This window comes from Hydra viridissima, unplaced genomic scaffold (genome assembly GCF_058129835.1).
Source record: "Hydra viridissima isolate aposymbiotic clone 2 unplaced genomic scaffold, HvirCarnegie_v1 scaffold_15, whole genome shotgun sequence".
Lineage (NCBI taxonomy): Eukaryota > Metazoa > Cnidaria > Hydrozoa > Anthoathecata > Hydridae > Hydra > Hydra viridissima.
In genome coordinates, this window is record NW_028324314.1 from 1,329,611 (window position 1) to 1,351,970 (window position 22,360).

General features: G+C 28.8%; 3 protein-coding genes across 3 annotated transcripts; all 3 read right to left on the minus strand.

Annotated features, from left to right (window-relative positions):
• Positions 1-822: 822 nt before the first annotated feature.
• Positions 823-15,256, minus strand: LOC149878072 (protein-glutamine gamma-glutamyltransferase 4-like). The gene is made up of 25 exons (XM_090072481.1): positions 15,177-15,256; positions 14,764-14,854; positions 13,685-13,972; positions 13,530-13,562; positions 13,108-13,155; positions 12,863-12,940; positions 12,148-12,585; positions 11,950-11,990; positions 11,802-11,830; positions 11,617-11,661; positions 9,366-9,534; positions 7,872-7,977; positions 7,655-7,757; positions 7,065-7,523; positions 6,845-6,963; positions 5,325-5,423; positions 4,917-5,091; positions 4,424-4,553; positions 3,109-3,215; positions 2,839-3,006; positions 2,532-2,696; positions 2,195-2,401; positions 1,665-1,971; positions 1,460-1,511; positions 823-1,311 (listed from the first exon to the last, which is right to left on the minus strand). Exons 8-25 carry the CDS (start codon positions 11,961-11,963, stop codon positions 1,225-1,227), a joined length of 2,541 nt encoding a protein of 846 aa, XP_089928607.1. The 5' UTR covers positions 11,964-11,990; positions 12,148-12,585; positions 12,863-12,940; positions 13,108-13,155; positions 13,530-13,562; positions 13,685-13,972; positions 14,764-14,854; positions 15,177-15,256; the 3' UTR covers positions 823-1,224.
• Positions 15,257-16,091: 835 nt separating this feature from the next.
• On the minus strand, positions 16,092-17,555 carry LOC149878073 (small ribosomal subunit protein uS3mA-like). Its single transcript, XM_090072485.1, has 2 exons — positions 16,843-17,555; positions 16,092-16,413 (listed from the first exon to the last, which is right to left on the minus strand). The coding sequence occupies exons 1-2, from the start codon at positions 17,039-17,041 to the stop codon at positions 16,142-16,144; spliced, it is 471 nt and encodes a 156-aa protein (XP_089928611.1). The 5' UTR covers positions 17,042-17,555; the 3' UTR covers positions 16,092-16,141.
• A 51-nt stretch (positions 17,556-17,606) lies between these two features.
• LOC145193067 (protein mono-ADP-ribosyltransferase PARP3-like) lies at positions 17,607-22,303 on the minus strand. The gene is made up of 13 exons (XM_090072482.1): positions 22,131-22,303; positions 21,882-22,032; positions 21,636-21,794; positions 21,298-21,489; positions 20,319-20,457; positions 20,088-20,146; positions 19,784-19,945; positions 19,639-19,698; positions 19,398-19,484; positions 19,140-19,226; positions 18,835-19,012; positions 18,169-18,315; positions 17,607-18,049 (listed from the first exon to the last, which is right to left on the minus strand). The coding sequence occupies exons 1-13, from the start codon at positions 22,280-22,282 to the stop codon at positions 17,880-17,882; spliced, it is 1,743 nt and encodes a 580-aa protein (XP_089928608.1). The 5' UTR covers positions 22,283-22,303; the 3' UTR covers positions 17,607-17,879.
• Positions 22,304-22,360: the final 57 nt, after the last annotated feature.

Below are 22,360 nucleotides of genomic sequence, written 5' to 3' on the forward strand. Positions count from 1 at the left end.
AAATTTCCTTTGGACTTCATTTCTATTGTTGCCGTAATCTCTTTTTAGTCCGACTTAAACAAGGTCTAAAATAATTTTTAAATTTTTTAAACAACGATCGTTTTTTTATAAAAAGTTGAAGTAGGAAAACCAAGAACGCCATATTTTATGATCAATATGCATCTGATGGGAAAAAAAAGATTGATGTTGTGTTCAATATATCTGAATTCCACATTAAGATGCGAGTTGTAGATAGACTTTGTACTTTGCTTTTAGGTGTTAGGCCAGAACTGCTTGAAAGCACATTAAATACTTGTGGAAGAACCATGGTGTAAGTTTAGATTGGGAACCATGCTAATAGATTTATGCCCCTGTTAGATGCTGGCAGAAAAAGAATATGACATAGAAAAACGCGTTCAAAAGAAAATTTTAATTTTGAGCGGACAGAATACCTAATATGTCTAAACCATAAAACCGTTGCATAACGCAACAGTAATTATCTCACTACAATAATTATTATTTATGTATTCACAAATTCTCAACAAGTGAAACTAATAACAACTTATTTTCAATTATAAGATGATCTTAACGATGATTATTTATCTTAATATGATTCTTTATGTAATTTATCTAAACTAATAATTAAATTCCGAAAGGAAGAAAGTTTCAACTCGTTTAAGAAATCTTTCTCCAATGGCCGCGTGCAACGGAAAAACGCGCAATTTCAAAGCCTAGTAACTAATGACGAAACGACGTTAAACATTAAACATTGAACATTTCTGTAGGAATTATATTATTTATGTATTTCACAAATTCTCAACAAGTGAAATTAATAACAGCTTATTTTCTTTTATCATAGGTTTACTATTATTTTCGTATATCCTATTTACTGTAAAAAGTAAATATATTTTGTTTACAAATTTTCACCATCACGTATTCATCATATTTTTTACCATCACGTATTCATTATACTTTTTACCATCACGCATTTATCATAATTTAATATAATTTAGTTTTTTATAGTTAAACTTTTCGAAGACTAACTTCTGTCGTGCATCAAAAATCACGTGAATTACTAATTATAAAAATTTAAAAAAAAAAAGGAAATTTAACAACAACGAAATTTAAAACAAATAAATATTGACATAAATAGCGCTCCATCCCCTTTTTTTAAAAAAAAAAAAGAAAAAAAAAAGAAAGAAAAAGTTTTGATTTCATCGATTCCAACTCAGTGTAAGATGGGCATTATACAACGATCGCCGTATACGAAGCGCATAAACCACCTAATTGCTCAGAATTAATTGTGACGTTAAACTTCTTCTTTCCAACCACCTGTATTAAAAAATAAGTTTGAAGCTGAACAAACGCTATTTATAAATATGGAGAAACTACCAGTATTATTTGTACTTTAGTTCTATAGTTATCAACATTTTTTAAATTAATTAAGTTTATTAAAATTAAATAACAGAAGAAATGATACCTCAGGAGTGAGTAGAAATTTGAACTCTGTTTTTTCGTTAGGTTGGCAATCACTAAAGAACAAAAAAAAATGATGTTTTACATTTAAAATCTAAAGAAAAAAAAAAATTTAGTAGGAGGTTCGATAGATTGTATTGTTATCAGTGAATTTGAAGTGAATTGTTTCACAACTGTTTACGGTGCATAAAAGTACAAGATAAACTTACGGCAACTTAACAGAGAAGCCTTTCTTAACAATTGTACCATCTAAAGTTAACTTGCAACGAGTTAGTATTCTCCCGATAGGATTGTTAAACGGAATTACGATTTCATAACTCTGACCCACATAAAGTTCGTCAGGAAGACCTGTAATCATTAGGTCAGGCTTGATGATGGTAAACGTCACTTCTTCCATAACAACAAATTTTTTTTCTTTAACAGGGACATCCGCTTTTACAAGGAACACAAGAGATGCATCATCCACAACACATTTTAAGTAATCGGTTGCCGGCACTTTGATTTTAATAGACTTTTCTTTAAAACAAAAAAATCTTTTACACTGATTTTTTCCTGCAGATTTAACATTATTATTTTTTTAAATATAAATTCACTTATTGAATATTAGGAAAACATAAAGATCTGATATTCACTAGCTGATATTTGATCATGATCTGATTAACACGTGATTATGAATCTGATTTATATCTGATCATGATTTGATTCATATTTGACAATTACATAATGAAAAAACTCTAACCGTCATTTTTTTTAACTGCAACTTTTGGAATCTTTTGGTTTGACAACGCCCTGATCACTGAGCCATTATAGCGTTTTATTGTCCCTGCTAGTAATATAGGTATTTCAAGGTCTTGGCTCATCCTATTTTTAATTTGCACAGTTAATATAATATCATCTCCAATCTCAAACTTCTCTTTGTTGCCCTGCACCTTCAGAGACACTTTGGCTAACAGAGTAAAAAAAGGAAGTTTTCTAAGATGCAATTTCATAAAGTGTAACTTAAAAACTGAACTTAATTTTTTTCTTAATTATTCCAAAAAGCTGTAACTTTCCCCCTCATTTGAACACAAGCTTACCATTCAAAGAATTGTAGATTTTTTTTGCATGATCGTGGTTGGAATTTTTCATAGCTCTTTTAACAACTGAAATTTCAGATAAACTTCCTTCTGGATGTTTGTATTCATTAATGACTGAGTCATCTCGCTCCTCACTACCAACCGCCTTAGTACTCATTCGCTTACCTTAACATCGTTGAATAAGATTTATAGACAGTATTTACAGTATTTACAGACATATATTTACAGATCACCGGTAAGTAATATTGGCAATTAACACTTCATTTTAAAAACATTTATCAGAATAATATTGACTTTTTACACCTACCAACTGCATCAGTCTGATACAAGATAACATCATATGCTCCAGTTGAATTTTTCATCCATTTCACTGAGTCAGCATTTACTTCAGCAAAAGCAAAGAATACATCATACTTGATGTCTGTAATTCCTTCTTTGATAGCAATCAAAGGTGCAGGCCCCATCTGATAAATACCTTAAACAAATTACACCAATTAAAATCATTTCTTTCATAATTCTATTTGTTGTTTGTTTTTTTACTACCTCTATCTTCTCCCTTAAAAAAAATTGTTAAAACCTCCACTTGTTTCTTGAGGAGTAGCATCGATTGCCTGCCATCCATCAAACTTCGACTCTAACAAATCAAGACGTTTCATCCAAGCATCATTCCACACATGAAAGTTCCTGAATAAAAAAAAATCATCTGGTAAAAGCAGTTTTTGTTAAGTTTTGTGCAAAGAAATTAAGTTTTGTGTTAAAGAACAAAGTATTACACAAAGATATTAAGTATTAAATGAATAGATTATACTCAATCATTTATTCATTTATCTAAAATATAATCTATACACAGGGTGTGACAGGAATTCACAAACTTTTTCTTTCTACTAACGTTATGAAATTTTAGAGCCAAAAAAAAATCATTTTTGAATAATATTTGTAAAAGAATAAATTGAGATCAATGACTTGCCTACATTAAGATTCAGTCAGACCTCTATTTTTTTAGGTCAAAAGCCTCTGGGCCAGAAATAGGCCATATTATCCTTTAAAAATTGTTGGTTCTTTTTGGCCCCATGGCTTGATATACTATCTTGTTGGAACACACAATTCTCATCTGTGAAGACTTTTTTTTAACATGGTACCACATGGTTTTTCAAAAGGCTGATATAAACCCTTCATTTTTTTTTCCCTTTAGTAAAGATGGGTGGACATTTTTTTACCATTTTAAGCAACAACACTTAGGATCATTATTGATTGAGCATGGTACACAGGTGCCATCTTTTGTATGCCATCTTTTGTATGCCATACTTTGTATGACACACAGGTGAAGCACTGTCACTTTTCTGAACAACACTCAGGCAGTTTTTTAAAAAGGGATTCTTCTCAACATGCTTCTTAAGTCACGGGAATCGGTATCTTTCATGACAGTCTAGATGTTGAGCATTTCTCTTGCAAGTAAACCCATCTGGATCAAATTTTACACTCCAGTTCTTTTTAGGGTTAGGGTTAGGGTAAGTTAAGTTCTAATTGCTTCAATTTTTAAACTTTTTAAACCCAAACTATTTTTGAACATTTTATTGTCAAAACATTGTAAGGCATTATGAAAACACAAAACACACAAAACTTCCAATCTTTTTAAGTCATACAACTGTTGTACCCTGTTGTACCCTGAAGTTCCATCAGCTCTTACATAATATTTACATAAATATTAAAATTTATTTTAATTTTGTTTTCTGAGTTCTGTTATCATCTAATATTATATTTAACTACTACAATTGTTTAAATTTTTTTTTAAAGAAAAACTTTTTAAAAAATTTTGTAAATGATTTTTAAGTATTTCATAAGTTGCATTCTAAATATAAATTTCTAAGTTCTATTTGAGATATTTTTCTCACCATATTGAGTCTCCTGATTCTTTTGCGCCATTTTCATCATAATAAACATCATGACAGCAATCTCCATTAGAATCATGTGCAGAAGAAAAATTTGTCACTGAGCGACAAGGGATCCCAAGGGTACGCAAGACTAAACAAAAAAACATTAAGGTTAAACACAAACGCAGCTCAATAGTTGATACCAGAGGAAGTTCTAGAAAGTGTTTATTTTTATATGAGCAATATTTAAAGTTAAAAAAAGCTTTACTATTAATATTTTAAATATGTTTCCAGTTCCAAATACCAAAAAAGATGATGGCACTTGGAATTGGAAACTAGAGAACCCAAGACTATGTGTGAAAACAAAGAAGTAAAAGATATGGCGTATTGAAAGATAATAAAAATTTGTTTTTCATTTTTAAAATTTTTTTTTCTTTTGTGTATACTTGTTTAAATCATGAAATTAACTTAAAAAAATTTTATTTCATATTTAAGTTGGAATAGAAAAGCTTACTTGTTGTAACTAATCCACTGAATACCCAACACTGACCATATTTAACAGGTTCGCTCTTTTTTAAGTATTTTCTAAAAATAGCTGGTGAACCATTCCAATGTGATGGAGCAGTTCCATCTTCATAATTACCAGACCAGCTCCCAACCAAAATGCCATTTTCATCATTACTGTTCACCTGAATATGAAACAAATCATTCGTAAAACAATCTTCTCTAGGTAAAATTTGAATTTCTGCTTTCCAGAAATATCCTAACTGAAACAATTTTTTCCCAAATTTTCAGAAATAAAAAAAAATTCATTTTTTTGAAAAAAAAATCTCTAAAATTATTAATTATCAATAAATTACTAATAATTGTAAAAATTTATTAAAGAAACATTTGTCAAAAACTGATAAAAATATATCTTTACCAATGAAGAAACCCATCTAGATACTCCAACAGCATTTCGATCTTTTCCAGGTATTTTTTCCAAAAGAGAAAACGCAACATTAAAACTTACTTCTTCGAACTAAAAAAAAAAAAAAAAAAAAAAAATCTTTTTAATTAGTGATGGTGCTTGTTTTAAAATATTGAAAAAAAATTTGTAAACTAAAAAATTATCATTGAATAATTTACATACTTTATCTACATATTTTTACTATGAGGTATATTTTTTCCGCATCAACAGAGTGCTTAAATAAAAGTTAAACTTGCATTTTTTTGTGTTTTATTTTCTTATGCAAGTTTTCATATTTAGATACATGAAGCCACTCTTTACAAAAAACAATAAACAGTTGAAAAGTTAAACAGGAATATGTTTGACTTTGTATGAGCAGCATAAGTTAGAGTTTTAATGGATGCTTGAGATGCATATTTAATAATTCAGAATAAAAAAATAAAACAGAAGTTCACTTAAGAAACAAACAAAAGCTGCTTTTAATATCCTGGTATATTCAGAATGAATTTCTATTCAGTATTTAACTAATGTTTCATTGCAACTTAATATTTCATTATTCATATTGTTTTATTATTTATCAATGAATTCAAACCATTTTTTTTGTTTCACTGAAATAAATAATGATAGTTATGATTATCTCTTTTAAAAATAACTTGCATCTTCTTCTTGCATCATGAACAAAAAACAAACTTCTCTTCTTCTTGCATCATGAGCATCATGATGAACATCTCTTCTTTTTGCGTCATGAGCATCATGTCAAAGACAAAAGTATTTTGGTTTGGTTTTATATTCAATTTTGCACAAATGTATTACATTTTTATAAGAATTTTTTAAAAAAGTTTCACAAGAAACATGTTGTTTGGATTTCGACAAAAAATTTATTAAAAAAAAGATTTTTAAGGTCTGATATTAGTTCTATGTTGATGTTCTTTAATTGTTTCTCAAGAATATTTTGTGAAAAAAAAAAATCTTGTGAAGAAAAAAAAAAAAACTTAAAAAAAAACATTACTTGTTTAACAAACAGCAGCAACCAGGAAGAGGGGCTAAAAAAAGAGGGGAGGGGGAAGTGGGGATATAATAACCAATAATGTTTGCATCAATTTTATTGACACACTTTGATAATAACAATAGAAAATGACTTATAAAATCTTTGCTCTTGGATCATATAATTAATTAATTTTGTCACATCCCATACTTTAATTGAAAAGGAAAGCTCTGACTGATTTCAATATCAATCTTTTTTTTAACTTAACTATGAGCAAGTGATCTCATAAAATCAAAATCTTCTCAAAAAATTAGATTATAAAATTTTGCGATTGGTCAAAATATTAAAAATCAACAAACATAAAAACGCATAAAACAAAAACCTTTCAAATAAAAAATTTTTAATTTTATTTTTTTAGATGTTTACAGCAGAAACATTGTTTAAATAAAAAACTGTTCAAACTTTGCGTCTCAATATCAAAAAAAAAACTACTTTAAAAATTTTGGACCTGTCCAAAATACCACTTTTTCTCCACCGGAGAATTCCAGCTTCCTTGGTAAATAATTCCAAACTGTCGCATTATGTATTCAGTTCTCTTTTCTTCAGAGTCCATGAAAACTTCATCCTCTAAAAAAAAATATTATTTAACTAGAGATTAAAAATCTTGGATTTTAAATGAAAAATGTGTTAACAAAGATAAAACATCGATGAAGATTACAAAACTTTACCTTCATTCCATGGGTTGAATAAAATGTAAACTTTTTCAGTTGGGTATTTAAAACTATCGCTTTCTCCTTCAATTACCACATTGTACGCTCCCACCAGAGCATTCGGTGGAATGAAAACTGTAACAAGTACACACTTAGGATCATCATAATCCTTAATGATATAAAACCATTTTTTATCTTCGATAGCTTTGTTCAAATCTTTTGGCAATACTTCTTTTACATTTATTTTTGTTCCATTGACCTCACGAGGATTATCACTTGTTGACAAAGAAAAGTAAAAAGCATCTTTGTCTGCTTCATAATTACGAGCCAGTTGGACAAGAACATCAAATGATAGTCCTCTTCGAACTATTAATGGTTTTGAATGGTCTAGGTCCAAATTTTTGTAGAACTTGTGAGTTCGATGTTCTATTAAAGTGTCCTTACTAATCTTTGGGATCACTCCAACTATAGGGATTTCTAGAAATAAAAGCTTTTTTCTCAAAAAATACATCACCCTTGGTATTATCTTTAATAAGTTGCTAAACATAATATGATAGAATTCCTTTATACAAATTTTAGTATCGAATTTGAAATCATCATAATTTTACCTTCTGTCTCCAGTTCAACACGTAAAACATCATAAGAACGATTCTTATAAAGCCAATTATTAAACAAAAATTTATGGGTTTTATCATCATCAATTATCTCAACCTTAAAGATAAAAATATTAAACAATATATTAATATTTATAATAAGAAAAAAAACATTTGGGAATTTGTAAATACTAACATTTATTTTAAATAACCATTAAAAACAGCTACTTACCTTTACCAAATACCAAGAAGGGGAAAAACCTGTGTTATCATGCCCAATATCAATTTTCCATAAGTAACCAACATTTTTTGTTTTTATTTCAAATACATCTGCTTGTCTACCAAAAAAAAAAGAAAAGTTTGCTGAAAAAACTTTCTAGACTGACCAAGCAACAACAACTACCTCTGATAAATTACTTATTACTTATTTTATATATGCCACAATAATTGGGTGCAGCATAAGTAACTATATGATACAGAAAAATATTAATTACTCAATTGAGAAAATATAATTTTTTTCACATTTCCAAGTTTATTACTTGGAAGATATAAAAAATGGAACACTACACAACTGCGCAAACAACTAGATTATTTTTCTGTTCCTTAAAAATAATCATTCAATAACTAATGATACTAAAAATAATCATTCAATAACTATTCCATTTGCTCCAACCATTTGTTCACTGGCAAATATATTTGCTGAATTTGGAACTGTTGGAAATTTAAGATGTGCAGGTAGACCTCAATCTAGTAGATTGGTTAAAAATATTGATGTTGTAAGACAGAGCATTGCAAAAATCCTTGGGACATCAATTAGAAGACAATCTGCTCACTTGCTCAAATTCTTTAACAAATTTTGAGAGAGGATTTGCAACTCTTTCTGTACAAAGTTCTGATAGTTCAGAAACTGAACCCTGGGAATCTCACATTGCATTTGGAATACAGTAGAACAATTTTGAATCTAATTGAACACAATGAAATTTTTTTGGCAAACTTAATGACAGCCAATTAAGCACATTTTCACTTAAGAAGTTTTGTAAATAGACAAGATTACAGATTTTGGAGTAAATCTTAAGCATATTCATCAAAGACAATTACATCCCATTAATGTTGCTTTTTAGTGTGGCATTACTGGCAAAAAGATTTATGGTCTTTTTTTTTTCTAAAAATGGATGAGGTCAAACTGTAACTGGAAATTTTTATATGGTAATGATCCAAAAAAATTTATTTATGCCACTAAAAATCAATATATGATTTCACCAAGGTGTAACAACCCATGGAAAAATGGAGTTAATAAAACTACAAATTCCACACTGGATAAGGTCCAAATATAAGAATTTGAGATAGCAACAATGATCGTTTAACTTGGAGGAAAATATTCATGAAGAAATTGATACCACAAGAAACACTTCACAAAGTTATGAAAAAGCCCACAAAAATATTTGCATTTAAAATAATGTTTCTCATTTAATTGATAATGTTTTTTGTATATAGTAAAAAATTGCATAAAACAAACTCTTTTTTTAAATTTAAATTCTGTGTTTTTTTTTCATTCCATTCCATACTCATTTACAAAACAAGCCATTTAGTTTCTTTTGCTGCACCTTCTACACACACACACACACACACAACATTATTTGCATATACTAATTTTAGGATTTTACAAACTTATTTTCAAACTTAAAAAAAAAATTATTTTAAGGTTAGTAGATATACACCAACTTACTCCCCAAAATGACCACTTTGAAAGGGAAACTTCCCACTAACAGGCTTTTCTAAAAATATCAATTCAGAAGCACAAATATCACCATAAAGTATTATTGAAACCTTTGCCCCTGTTCCAGAAAATATTTTGTTTCCTGTGTGACATCGGATAATGTATTTTTTCTGCACAACTAAAATACAAGTACTAATAGATTAGATGAATAGTGTAAGCAATAATAACCCACTTACATTATTAAAATCTGTAACATTATTAAGTTAAATTCTGATTTTATCTATTTCAATTTTTTCAAAAATTGAAATAGATAAAACCAGACTTTGGCAAAACATTTCATCTGTTGTTGACCTTTTCACCATTTTAAATTTAAAAGATGAAAAGGTCAAAAAAACTTTTCCAAAAATTTGTACCCTGCAACATTAGCCATTAAAGAAATGTCATTAAATTATACAACACTAAAGTTAGTTAAGTATAACAAAAGTTTAAAAATTTCTTTTAAAGGAGTCCAAAGATTAAAATATTTATTTAATTTGATGAGAAAAGATGATATTTTGATAGAAAATAAAATTTTTGCCAAAAGCTTTTGCAGTTTGAATGATGTTCAAAATGCAAAAAGTATAAAAAGCCAAAAAAATTCTTAGGAAAAAACATTTTCTATGTTTAACTCACATTTCTTCAAAAGGTTTCAATTGTTTATAACTGTAAAGAATTTACCATTTAAAAGTACAAACAACACATTAATTTTAAACATTGATTTATTGAGCCCAGTTTACATTTAAAGGTATGATGATGTGAAAAGTATGATGGTATATTCAAAAGTATGTTAAGCCTGGTTGATTATTGTTTTATAAATTTAAAGTGTATGTAATTCTGAAATATATTTAATAAAAAGTTGTGTTTTCCAACATTTTTTTTTGTTTGTTTGTTTTTTGTTTAAATTAGAAGCAATTGCTGGTAAAAAAGAAAGAAAGAAAAAAAAAAAAGAAAAATAAATAAATCACAAAAAATTGATTCCAAATTTAAATTGACATTTTGAAACTTAAAAGATTTTTTTTTAATTTACTGAGGATTTTAATTCACTGTTTTCTTATGGAAACTTTATCTTTGAAGCTGATTTTGTTTAGTCATGCAGAGCAGAACTTCAAAGGCTAGAGGGTGTCCTTAGGTGACAGTGGTTCATTAAAAAGGACAGGAAAAAAAGCCAAAGCATAAATATAATTTTATGCACTAACAAACTTGTGATTTTATACTTTCATAGTTTTTAATGAAACTTTGTCACTTATAGACATTCTGAAGAGTTTTTACAACATTTTAAAATATTTGATGCAGTGGGAGGAAAAACAAACCAATTTGACCAATATTGTGGGTAGTTTTCACATTAAATTTACTCAGGGTAACAGAGAAGAGAGAGGATTTTGATGCTATCCAACTCAAAGCTTAGGCAGATGAAGAACAACGCTTCTTCAAAATTTGTCTAACAATATTACCAAAAAAACATTACTTAGCTTTGAAAGGGTTTTAATTGAGAAAAAGATAGAAGAAATGGGAAAGTTTGATGAGTTTAAACCCCCCTCCAAAAAAAAAAATTTTTTTTTCATACTAAAGGGGAAGAATGAGAAATTTACAAGAGTAAGACGTCTTGTAGCGGTATACTGTGTACCAAAAGTAAAAGAAACTCATGAAAATATGAACATTTAGTCTCACAAAGCTTAACAGTGTACCCTTTAAATTTGTAGAGAGGGTTTTTTACATATTAAAAAACCTTCATCGAGTAAATCAAAATGCACTTTAATGAACGAGAAGTAATTACGATTTTATGGTAAATAGTTTTTAACGTCCAGATTCATCTATTTGATTTTTAATCTGTGGGAATTGGCATTTTTTATTTTTTAATCCTTTTTAATGCTAAAGTCCACTGTGAGGTGTTTTTATATAAATAAAATTATACACTGAGAAAATGCTTTCCGCCGTTTTTATTTCAGATACGGAGAGAGAGGTAGAATTCTGAATTTCACGATTCATTCACATTTGCGCAACGGCTAAAAACGTCTGCAACGCTAATAAAATATTTCATTGCAATACGTTTTAATGCAGTATAAATGTGTTTGGAAATGATCATTTAAAGTTGTCAATGCAGTTTGAGCATTCTAAATGTAGGTCATGGTTAAACATTTTGTAAATCTTTGTAAATGTGGGCTGAATAAATCTATGGCGGTTGTACAAAATATTTACAAAAAAAACTAAAAATTATTGTGACCTTCTTCATCTTCTGAAAGCACTTCAAAGGTTATGGACGAATCTTCTAAACAAGAAAAAATGCAACTTATTTTAAGTTTAAATGTAAATTTAACCAAGCTATGCACACACTCACAAATACACGCACTCAGTTCATTTTTTTACAGGTCATTGCGTGTTTATATTTACTGATAAACGAAAAAGAACCTGATGGCTTGGTTGCAATTGAATTGGCGCTGAAAAAAATAAAAAATAGCAATTACGATAAAAAAAAAATTCTATACCTTGTTAACATGTTAAAACTTGTAGTCGTAGAAATTAAAGACAAGAATGATTTTAGAAAAAACCCATTTACCTAGACGTCATCATCGCTGTCCAAATAGGAGCTCTTTGAGTCTGTAATTTGTAAGTTTTTTATGAAGATTTTTATGAAACAGTAAAAAAAAAAAAAAAAAAAGCAACATAAAAAAATTTATATAAGCAATTTTTTTTTACTTCGTCAATCCTTTTTTTTTTTTTTGGTTTTAAACAAAAAAAATTTTCTACTACTTACAAGAAGATTGCTCGCTCACAAATCTTGATGATGATCTACTGACCACAACGCTTGATGAAGATTTAACAGAACGTGATTCTTTAAATTCTGATCCGGAATAAAAATCTCTACTTTCGAATTTTTTCAAGCTTGAATGCGCGTCTTCACTAGCGGACAATCTGTACTGAGATTCACTTGCGCTGTTTGAGTGTGTTGCCGTGGAAACGTGATAATTTTCAATATTCTTCGAGGAGCTTAAATAGTATATTCCCGTATGGGATTGTCGTCGCACTGCCAAAACCTTTTGTTGATATTGAGCTTTGTTTACACTAGGTAGAATTTTCCAGCCAACGATTACAGTTTTAATTTTATTTTCTTCCTCTTCTTCGTCAGAGTAGCTTCGTTCTTCGTCAGAATAGCTTCGTTCTTCGTCAGAATAGTTTTGTTTTTTTTGAGAGACTATATTTAAGAAAAGAATTCCTTAGGCAAAACTTTTAGCAATTCAAACTATAAAATGCGTTTAATAGAAAAATAGAATAATTTTTTATTGAGAGTTTGTTGGAAACATCGAAAAACTTTTTTTAAAAGGACATCGACTGATTTTGATTGGCTCATTTTCTAAGTTCTTCTTTTTTTTTAAAAAAACAAAACTTTTTTTGGTGGAAGAGCCGCTTAACTCAACAGAAAAATATCACGAAGCAAATTTTTAAGAAAACGGTTAATTATTTATGCTCACTTTTATATTTAATGACTTTCTTGCTTGGGTTGCTATTAGTGATGTACGGATGAAAGAAAACCTTGACCGGACAATTTCCTGTAAAATAAAATCTTGACTAGTAATAAAAATGAAGCAGAAGAAAAGCAGTTAATATTCAAATCTCAATTCAAAAAGAAACTAAACTTATAAAGGAGTTCATTTTTTAAACTTTAAAGCTACCATCTTTAAAGCTACCATCCTTTACGCACAATAAACTGGTTTACCTGGTCTGACCGTTTTTATGTCCTGATACGAGCCGATACTGATAACCCCTAAATACAATAGTAAATAATCAGATAAAATAACTTGATGCAAAACACTTGAAACTTAAATTTTAGATTTGTTCCGACTGAATAATTTTTATCAAGGGGCTGGTAATAAATTTGTATAGATTAAGCACCTGGCTGTAACTTATCATGTTAAGAAATGCGAGTTTCTATTATGAAAGTGAGAAATACCCGGCATGACGGAATTAAAATTCTAAATACATTAAAATAGTTCAATTAATCTTGAGTCCAAAACAAGTCAAGGACGAGTTACATAATTTGATAAATTATATGGCAGTTTAACGTTTAAATGTTGGAAGGGTATTTCTCAGAAACTTCTGAATTATAAAACTCGAGGCACCAAACATTCGATTACATACCTGACGCTTTGCAGGTCTTTCTCACCACACGAACTAAATAATATAAAAAAAAGTGGTAATATATGTTTAAACCGCTGGTCGTGCAAGGTACATGAGCAAGACTTTTGATTTATTTGATTGTAATCAAAATTTATTTTAATTCAATTTTAACATACCTATCCTTACAGTTTTAGGCGACAAAGGGTGTTTTAGATATCCCTGTTGTGTTATTCGAACTCTACAGCGACCTTGAGTGTAATTGGGGTAACTTGATTGAGAATGGTGCTGGTGGGAGTGAAAATTTTCTCTTGTTTTATCTCTCAAAGCAGTTTTATCAAATTTTGAGATGCTTGTTGATATCCTTATGGTAAATCGATCGGAATGCGAACGAGTTGAATAATGTGTTTTATTCTGTGGTTGATTATTGGCGTACTTCGTTTTCTCTTCTTTTTCTAATTTATGAACTACACAAATAAAAATAAAATAAAAAAAATATGAATAAAAAAAAAACCTTTTAAAAATTATTCCATTAACACAACAAGCCATTATCATTCCCCAAGTTCCTTGAAACAACTTTTTAAACTCTTTATAAAGTAATTGATATTAAGTAAACTTATGCTTATAAATATCTTTATCATATTTCTAAAATTTAATTTTAGAAAATGTGATGTAGATTTTAACAATTTTTGTTGAATGGCTAAAATCAGTATAAAAAAATCCACTTTTTATAAACAACAATTTTTTTTATAAAAAGTTGTTGTTTATAAAAAGTGGATTTTTTTATACTGATTTTAGCCATTCAACATCCATTCTCCTATCAACATGCTTTATACATACCGATCTATTTGAAATGTGTCAGTTACACATACCGATCTATTTGAAATGTGAGTGACGCTGTCAGGAAAAAGAGCGTTGTTTGATGAGGCTGTCAGAAACGAATGGAATTTAACATTTTGTTTTTATCAAGATTTTCTTTAGCAAATTTGGCAAGTTGTCAGGGGTGAATTGAGCTTTTTTAGGACTTCAAACAGATTGGTTTAATTTTAGAAGCGTCAGAAGTTAAATTAAATAGATTAATGTGTAGATAATATTATTATTATTACACAGTTAATATATTGAGTGAGAGGTGGGTGAATTTGAAGGTTTTTCACGTAGAATTTAATAACAAATTACGGATATCTATGAAAAGAGAAACACACAAACACATGGAGAAACTCATACACGCAGACACTCGCACAAAATATTGATACTTTACCTTTTACAATAACGGTTGATGGAGTTTCGAAAGCGTCGTGATTAGCTTTAATGCGCCATTTTGTTGGCGTCACGATAGAATAAACAAGCATCTGGATAAAAAAAAATAAACAGAAGAATAACAAGTTTCAAAAGATTCTTCTTTTTTTCGTCGATTTTACAATTTTTTGACATTTACCGATGTGTTCCTATATTTTGTTTCTCAGAAAAACACATTGAAACATTTTTCTACTTAAAGTTTTTCTGGGTCCTCATCGCATCATTAGATTCCATGCCTTCTTTTTTATTAACAGCAATCTTTTTTATTCGCAAAGCTTTGCGATTAATTTTTTTTTACTATTTAAAAATCGAAGAGTTTTCTTAAGTAATTCGTTTGATCAATGTGTTTTTTAAAGTTCTTACTTGACTCCTCACCTGATGTTAAAAATCTTTATTCTCAAATCATCTGTCATCTGAAAGTTCACGGAAGATCTTTTGTGATTTTCTTTATAAAATATTCATTTTTTGGAAAGTCGTTGGATTTCGTCAACGAATTTCAAGTTAATTATTCATACTGCGTCCATTTACAAAAAATTGTGGAACAAGCATTTGGCACTTCAACCGCAGTAAAATTGCTGATAAATGATTTATTTTTTTGAAAAACATTGAATAGCAGTATTTTCTTTTTTTAAGAGCCGAAAATTTTTCAACTTTTAATGACTTATCGTGTAGAAAAACGCTCCAAAGTTACTCCTTCATCTTCAGCAAATATTTTTTATAACTGCGTTATATTACCTGCATCAAATGTTTGTTTTGTCTACGTTTATCAGCAAATCAAGTTTCACGTTAAGACTGAAACGATCGCCCTTGTGCGAGATACCTTACTTAGTTTTCTTATTTTGTCATCGATGTTGAAATGGAGAAAGGGGTTAGGGAGACACATGTTATTCCTTCCTCCATTTCACTTTTTGTGTTCAATTATTTGAAAACTGCAAATTTACCGATTGTAACGATGAGAAAGCCTTCTTATAACGATTGGAAACTTGAGAATTTTTCTTAGAATAGTCCATGATAACCGTTACGTATATCTTATTAATGTATATCAGTAAGTGTAAACCGAACTTTAAGTAGGTTAGCAGATATTACAATCTTTCGTATTCTTGCTCGCAAAAGAATTTTATAAAAGAAAGACGAATTTAAAGAATAGAGAATGATTATTTTTGTAATAAGAATTTATCTGTCAGATTTATTTAGAGAACCCCTGAGAAGAGTTTCATAAGAGAATCAATTTTTTTGGCACGTTCTTTCTTCAGCAGATTTTCATTCCCATTTTTTAAATTTCTCATCTTAACCATTTTAACATTTATTAGTCAGAAAACTATCATTTTTTAAACAATTACCTAAACGAATTCTGGGCCAGTCCTTAATTCAATTTTTACAATGCACCCCATCATTTTCTCTAAAAGTTTTTCGCAAAATCCTTTCAAAAAATAAAGTTTAGCTGTATTCGAATTACGACCGGTGACAAAAAAGCACACTACAATTTCGTTGAGCCGTCGTTTGATTATAACATCACTCGTTATGCGTTCGTAAAATGTTCCTTCGATAAAGTTGCGAATCATAATATCGTCGGCAAAACGTTCGGCTGCCCAATAACTCCCTTTCAAACCTCCTATGACGTAACAAAAAAGTAAATATTGGTAAAAAGAAAAAGAAATTAATTTAAAAATTTTTAAGCTAAAATAACATAATAATAATAAAAAGAAAAAGCAAGGAAATTTTTAATTAACTGCTTTTAATTTTTTTTTTTTATATAAACTTACTTCTTCGGCCTAAAAGTTATCCGTAGAGAACACTCCTAAGATTTTTTTTTGTATAAACTTACTTCTTCGCCCTAAAAGTTATCCGTAGAGAACACTCCTAAGATTTTTTTTTATATAAACTTACTTCTTCGGCCTAAAAGTTATCCGTAGAGAACACTCCTAAGATTTTTTTTTGTATAAACTTACTTCTTCGGCCTAAAAGTTATCCGTAGAGAACACTCCTAAGATTTTTTTTTTTTGAAACAAACATCCAATTTATCACAAAAAGTAAGAACTACCTGTATGAACGGAGTCCCAACTTTTTACAACACCAATTCTATGCGGTGGAACTACGTATCGCTTCATCTTTGTACCTTTCGTTGATTGGTCAGGTAGTTTTGTTTTAGGTCTTTGCATAATGTTCCGTACAGAACAAGTGCAACCAAAAGATTTTAACGAAAAATCATTTTTAAATTTCCCTATTGAAGCCTTCAACATCTAAAATTACAAAGAACTAAAAATACGCGAAAAGAAGATCACAAAATAAAATACAAAGAAGGTCATAAATTAAGAGTCAAAGAAGATCACAAATTAAAACTCAAAGAAGATCATAAATTAAGACCCAAAGAAGATCACAATTTAAAACTCAAAAATGATCATAAATCAAGACATAAAGAAGATTATAAATTAAGACACAAAGAAGATTATAAATTAAGACACAAAGAAGATTATAAATTAAGACATAAAGAAGATTATAAATTAAGACACAAAGAAGATTATAAATTAAAAAGCACGAAAATGAAGATAATTTTAAACTCAATTGTAAAATTTTCACTTAAAAAAAAATCAATTTTCCATTAACCAATAAAAAAGTGGACTTTTTTTATGTAAATTTCACATTAATTCCTCCTCAGTTTATCAAAAAATTTCTAAGTATATTTAAAAAAATTATGGAGCCATTATGGAGTCATGCAGATTAAAAAAAAAAAAACCAATCAATAAAAACACAGCATCAAAATTAAAAAAAAAAATTAAGTAAAAATCAGGTTGACAAAATAACAAGTCGATAAAAAACCAAAATTTATAAAATGCTTAACAAATTTACATCTCTAACTAAATCAATTTTTATCTACAATTTTAATTCAGTTTACATTAAGAACTCAAACTCAATAAATTGTTGTATTATTTAACACCAGGAAATTTTACAAGATTGAAAAAAAAAAAAAAAAAAAAGGTAAGAATTCAACTTTGTAAAAATGTATTTAGAAAAAAAACAAAAAAAAAAATGAGTTTCACAAAGCATCACAAAATGGGAAATCTGAATAAATCAATAAACTTAACGAAACTTTAATTTTAAAAGATATCGAATCCTATTTTGACTTTCCTTGTATATAAGGTATTCGCTCTGGTGAAACGAACTGTTTTTTGCATCAGTAGCAATTGGCTTCCCTTGCGGGACTATCACATTGTTGCCATCAATAGTTATTTTCGTTTCCTGACTGGAGTCTAAAGTTGTTCAAAAATTTTTTGTAAACAATGAGATCAAACACAGAACAGCGCACAAATCCAACCACACAACTAAAAATTAGATGAAAGCTCCTTTGAAACATCAAAACAGATTTTACCTGGTTCTTGCCTTCCTTTTGCTAAAACAGAATCATACCCATTCGGTGGTGCAGTCAAAGAGCTATTATCTTGAGTAATGATATGTTGTTTTCCAAGGGCAACTTCATTTAAAAACATTATACCCGTACCATCTTGTGAACAACCAACTTAAAAACAAAAATCTGTCATAATCAAAAGAGTAAATGATGATCAAGCAAAGTTTTTGCTTTTGATACAGTATATAAAATGCTTTTTATTAACTCTTGAAAAAAAAAACAAAAAACAAAAAAAACAACTGATAAATAGAACAGCTAAAAGTTCGGAAGCCACTATGAGGAAAAAATAAAAAAAAAAATAAAAAAATGACACATCGAATCTTTCTGATAATAAAATCTTAATAGCTAGTAATAAGCTATTATAAACTACCATTCATCATCAACTACCTTAAAAATCAATTAACTAAACAATTACTTTAAAAGGCAATTTATAATTGTTGTGGTTTATATTTAGAAGCTCTTGTAAAAAGTCTTCAGAAAAAAACCACTGCACATTGGTTTACTGGAGGATAATTTTAAATATTGGTTTAAAAAATTTACAACATAAAAACTTAAAACTTGCTAAAATTTAATAAAACTTAATAACTCTTGCTTATAAAAACTTAATAAAACTACTAAACCTTCAAATACCATAAGCTGCAGACTTGGCATTCTCAGAAGCAAAATATATTCCACGACCTACTCGACCACCTGAATGAGGCATAATACGGAGACCACTCTTTAAAATGGCAACTACTACAGCTACGTTTGTTCCGTGCCACAATAGTTTCCGGTTTTTTATATCATTATGTTGAGAAAATCTTTGATCCTGTAGCAAGTTACAATAGATAATATTATCAAATTATATTAAAATGAATTAAAAAATAAAAATTCACCAGGAAACAATACCATAAAACAATTTCATCAAAATAATAACTTGATTGATAACCACTGACCTCACCCATTCGATCAACTTCCCAAACATCAAGAAGCTCTAAATTTCCAAAATCAGATTTTGTTTGCTCAACATATGTTTTAATGATCTAAAAGTACCATTTTGTAGATAATATATTTAAAAATTAAAATCAACTTTTTAAAATATATTTTTAACTTCAAATCTCAAGTAAGATGAGTATGAGAAATTTTCTTATCTATTAATTATAGAATTATAAAGATGAATAAGTTAAGTAAAATGAATACAGTAAAAAATTTACCTTAAAAATATCTGATTTGCTATCAATATGTCTCAAGTCGCACTTGAGGAGACCATATTTGATATCTAAGGGATGGTCAACTTCAGTCTATGAAATTTAAAGTGAAATTTCTTTAGTTTAAATGCCGCTGTAAATGAAAGCTTTTGTTTTGAAATTTTATTCCTTAAATTTTTAACAAATTATATTTAAAAAAAAATAAGTCTTAGGGAGAAACAAGAGTGAAGAAGCATTAAACTCAAACCTCCTCTTTCTTTACATCTACTTTCTGTATACTTTGAGCAATTTCAATATCACTGAGAACCTAAATATAAACAAAACTCATCATTAGTAATGAATATATGGAAAAAAAAGATTTGGTAGAGATTTTTGTATCACATTTTTCTTACCGTAAGCATGTCCATTTTCATTTGCAATGTCTCGCTGTCTGAAATTAGTGGAGGTCTTTGTCGTCCAAAATTATGTGGTATTAAAGTAAAAAAACGAGAAGCTAACTCTTGAAGTTTTGATGATCTGTTTGCTTTTATTTCTGCTTGAATTTCCTCAAGAACCTAAGAATAAAATTTTAATTTCAGTTTTAATTAAAAATTGAAAAAACTTTAATAGAACCTTCTGCTATCTTCATGCCTCAAAAATTTTGTAAGGTCATTTAGTTATTAAAATCAAAACCACAAAAAATTAATACTGTCTGACCTCAAAACCTTTTGCTATTTGAGCTTTGCTCAATTTTCCGAGAGGCATCTTTTTCACATCTACAAATTCATTTATTCACTTTATTATGCTGAATTGATTGAGAAAATACCAGGATAAAATGTTTAAGACATTTGTGCATTTTGGGTTATTTATCACCACTAAGGCTGATATGGCTTCTTCATTTGCTTTTAAAATAAAATCCAAGAAAGTTATAAAAAAAAGGATTCAAACCTATATTCAAGTTTGCCATGGCTTCCTTAAACATATCGTTATCAAATATGAGTTTAATTAAACTTTCAGTAGGTTTGTCCAATTTGCAAGGACGTGTCTTTGTTTGTATTTTGAGTGGAGAACCATCAACAGCATCAAGCTGGATAATATGAAATATTATACAATACAAAAAAAAATACACTGCAATAAAATGAACCAATAAAGCATCTAATAAAAACTTAACTGGCAATATCTTCAATGAATTACACAGGTTTAACACAATTTTTACTGAAATTGGGTTGATGATTTTAAAAATGGTAACTGTTTTTACCTATCAGTATTTATTCTATAGCATGTTGCCTATTTTCTATAGCATATCCGCTATTTTGAGATAGTAAGATTATCATATTGATTGGATAAATTTATGTTTGTGGGACTATCTGGAGTGACTATCATGTCTGGAGTATCTCTTTAAATAATCCAACAGTCACTTACAAGTAAAACGTCTGATTGGCCTTAATACCCCTTCTTAACCTTGATATCTTGATAAAAGTACTTGCCTCACTCATCACTCATACCACCAGGGTTACAACAAAAAGTTTTTACAAGACAAAAGTAACAGCTTAATTCTTTTTACAACTCAAGCATCTATATATTGTTAAATTAAAGAATGATAATTATCTGCATCTATATTCTTACGTTAAAGAATGATAATTATCTGCATCTATATTCTTACATTAAAGAATGATAATTATCTGCATCAGATAGAAGTTTCAAAATAATCACATACTGTATTCATTCATCTAATTTTGAAAAATCACATCCAGAGCGAATACACATTTACAGGATAAAATCTTGATATGATAGACAAAAAATGATGCCATTTCTGAAATCATCCTAAATTACCTTAAACCTCAAATTTAAAACAGCAGAAAAAAAAAAAAGTCAAACTTTTGTTGATCTGTTGACTTTTAATGTTCAAATCAACGAATTTGCTTACTTTTTCCTCAATACATTCTGACTCATCTTGTCCGTCCATTTCAAGAAGAGTGTACTTCCCTGCAGCAGGCTGGAAGTTTTCCCGATCTTCCCAATTGTTTTTTGTTTTTTCTTTAAATTTTTTTGCAAATTCTTTTATTGCGTGTTGTAGATCATTAAAAGGTCCTTTCATTGCATTTGCACCTACTTCACCCTAAAAGATGTTCATAAAATTGGCAAAAGAAATTGAACAAATTAAAGACTGTGTATAATCAAAATACGTAAATAGAGTCAATAACCTCAAAAAGTAAACAAACACTGGCCAATCAAAAATCAATAATTTTAAGAAAAAGAACTTACTACTCTGCCCCACCGGTTCCAAACAAAATAGGCTCCCCCATCAGAAATAAGCTGTATTACATAAAACTTGTTGTTGTTATGTCCAATGTTTGTCTGATTTAGCATACAGTCATAATCATCCACTACACTTGAGTTCGAGCGTGGACAAAACGAATCTACCTTAAAATATTAAATCCAATAGAATTATTTAAAACAAAAGTCCCATTAATAATTTAGCCAATCAAAAAGCATTATTCAAAAGCACACCCTAAACATTTTCTTTTTGTCTGCTTTCTCTTTCTCTGCAATTGCTTTAAGTTTATCTTTAATGCTGATTGGTTGATTAGCTTCAATTTCATCCTCTTCTTTTTTGACCTTTTTGCTCATATCTACTGATTGATTTTCATATTCTTCTAATCTAAGTGTAAGAAAATTGATGAAAAATGAAGAAGAAAATATTTTCTACTTGACTAAGATTAAAATTTGGTTGCCAATAACAACAAATAACTACAATACCTTTTTACAAGCTCTGCTTTTTTACCTTTGTCATCTAAATTCCTTTTTAAACATTCATCTTTTAGTTCTGCTACTTTTAAACTAGAGAAGGTTGTTTGTGAGGTGTCTTCTTTAGAACTTTTTTTTTGTTGCACTTTACGTTTAGGTGGCATATTTTTTAAATACTAGAAACAATATTAGTTTAAACAGTAGTTATTATAATTATATATTTCAAATCAAAGGCAAGAGAA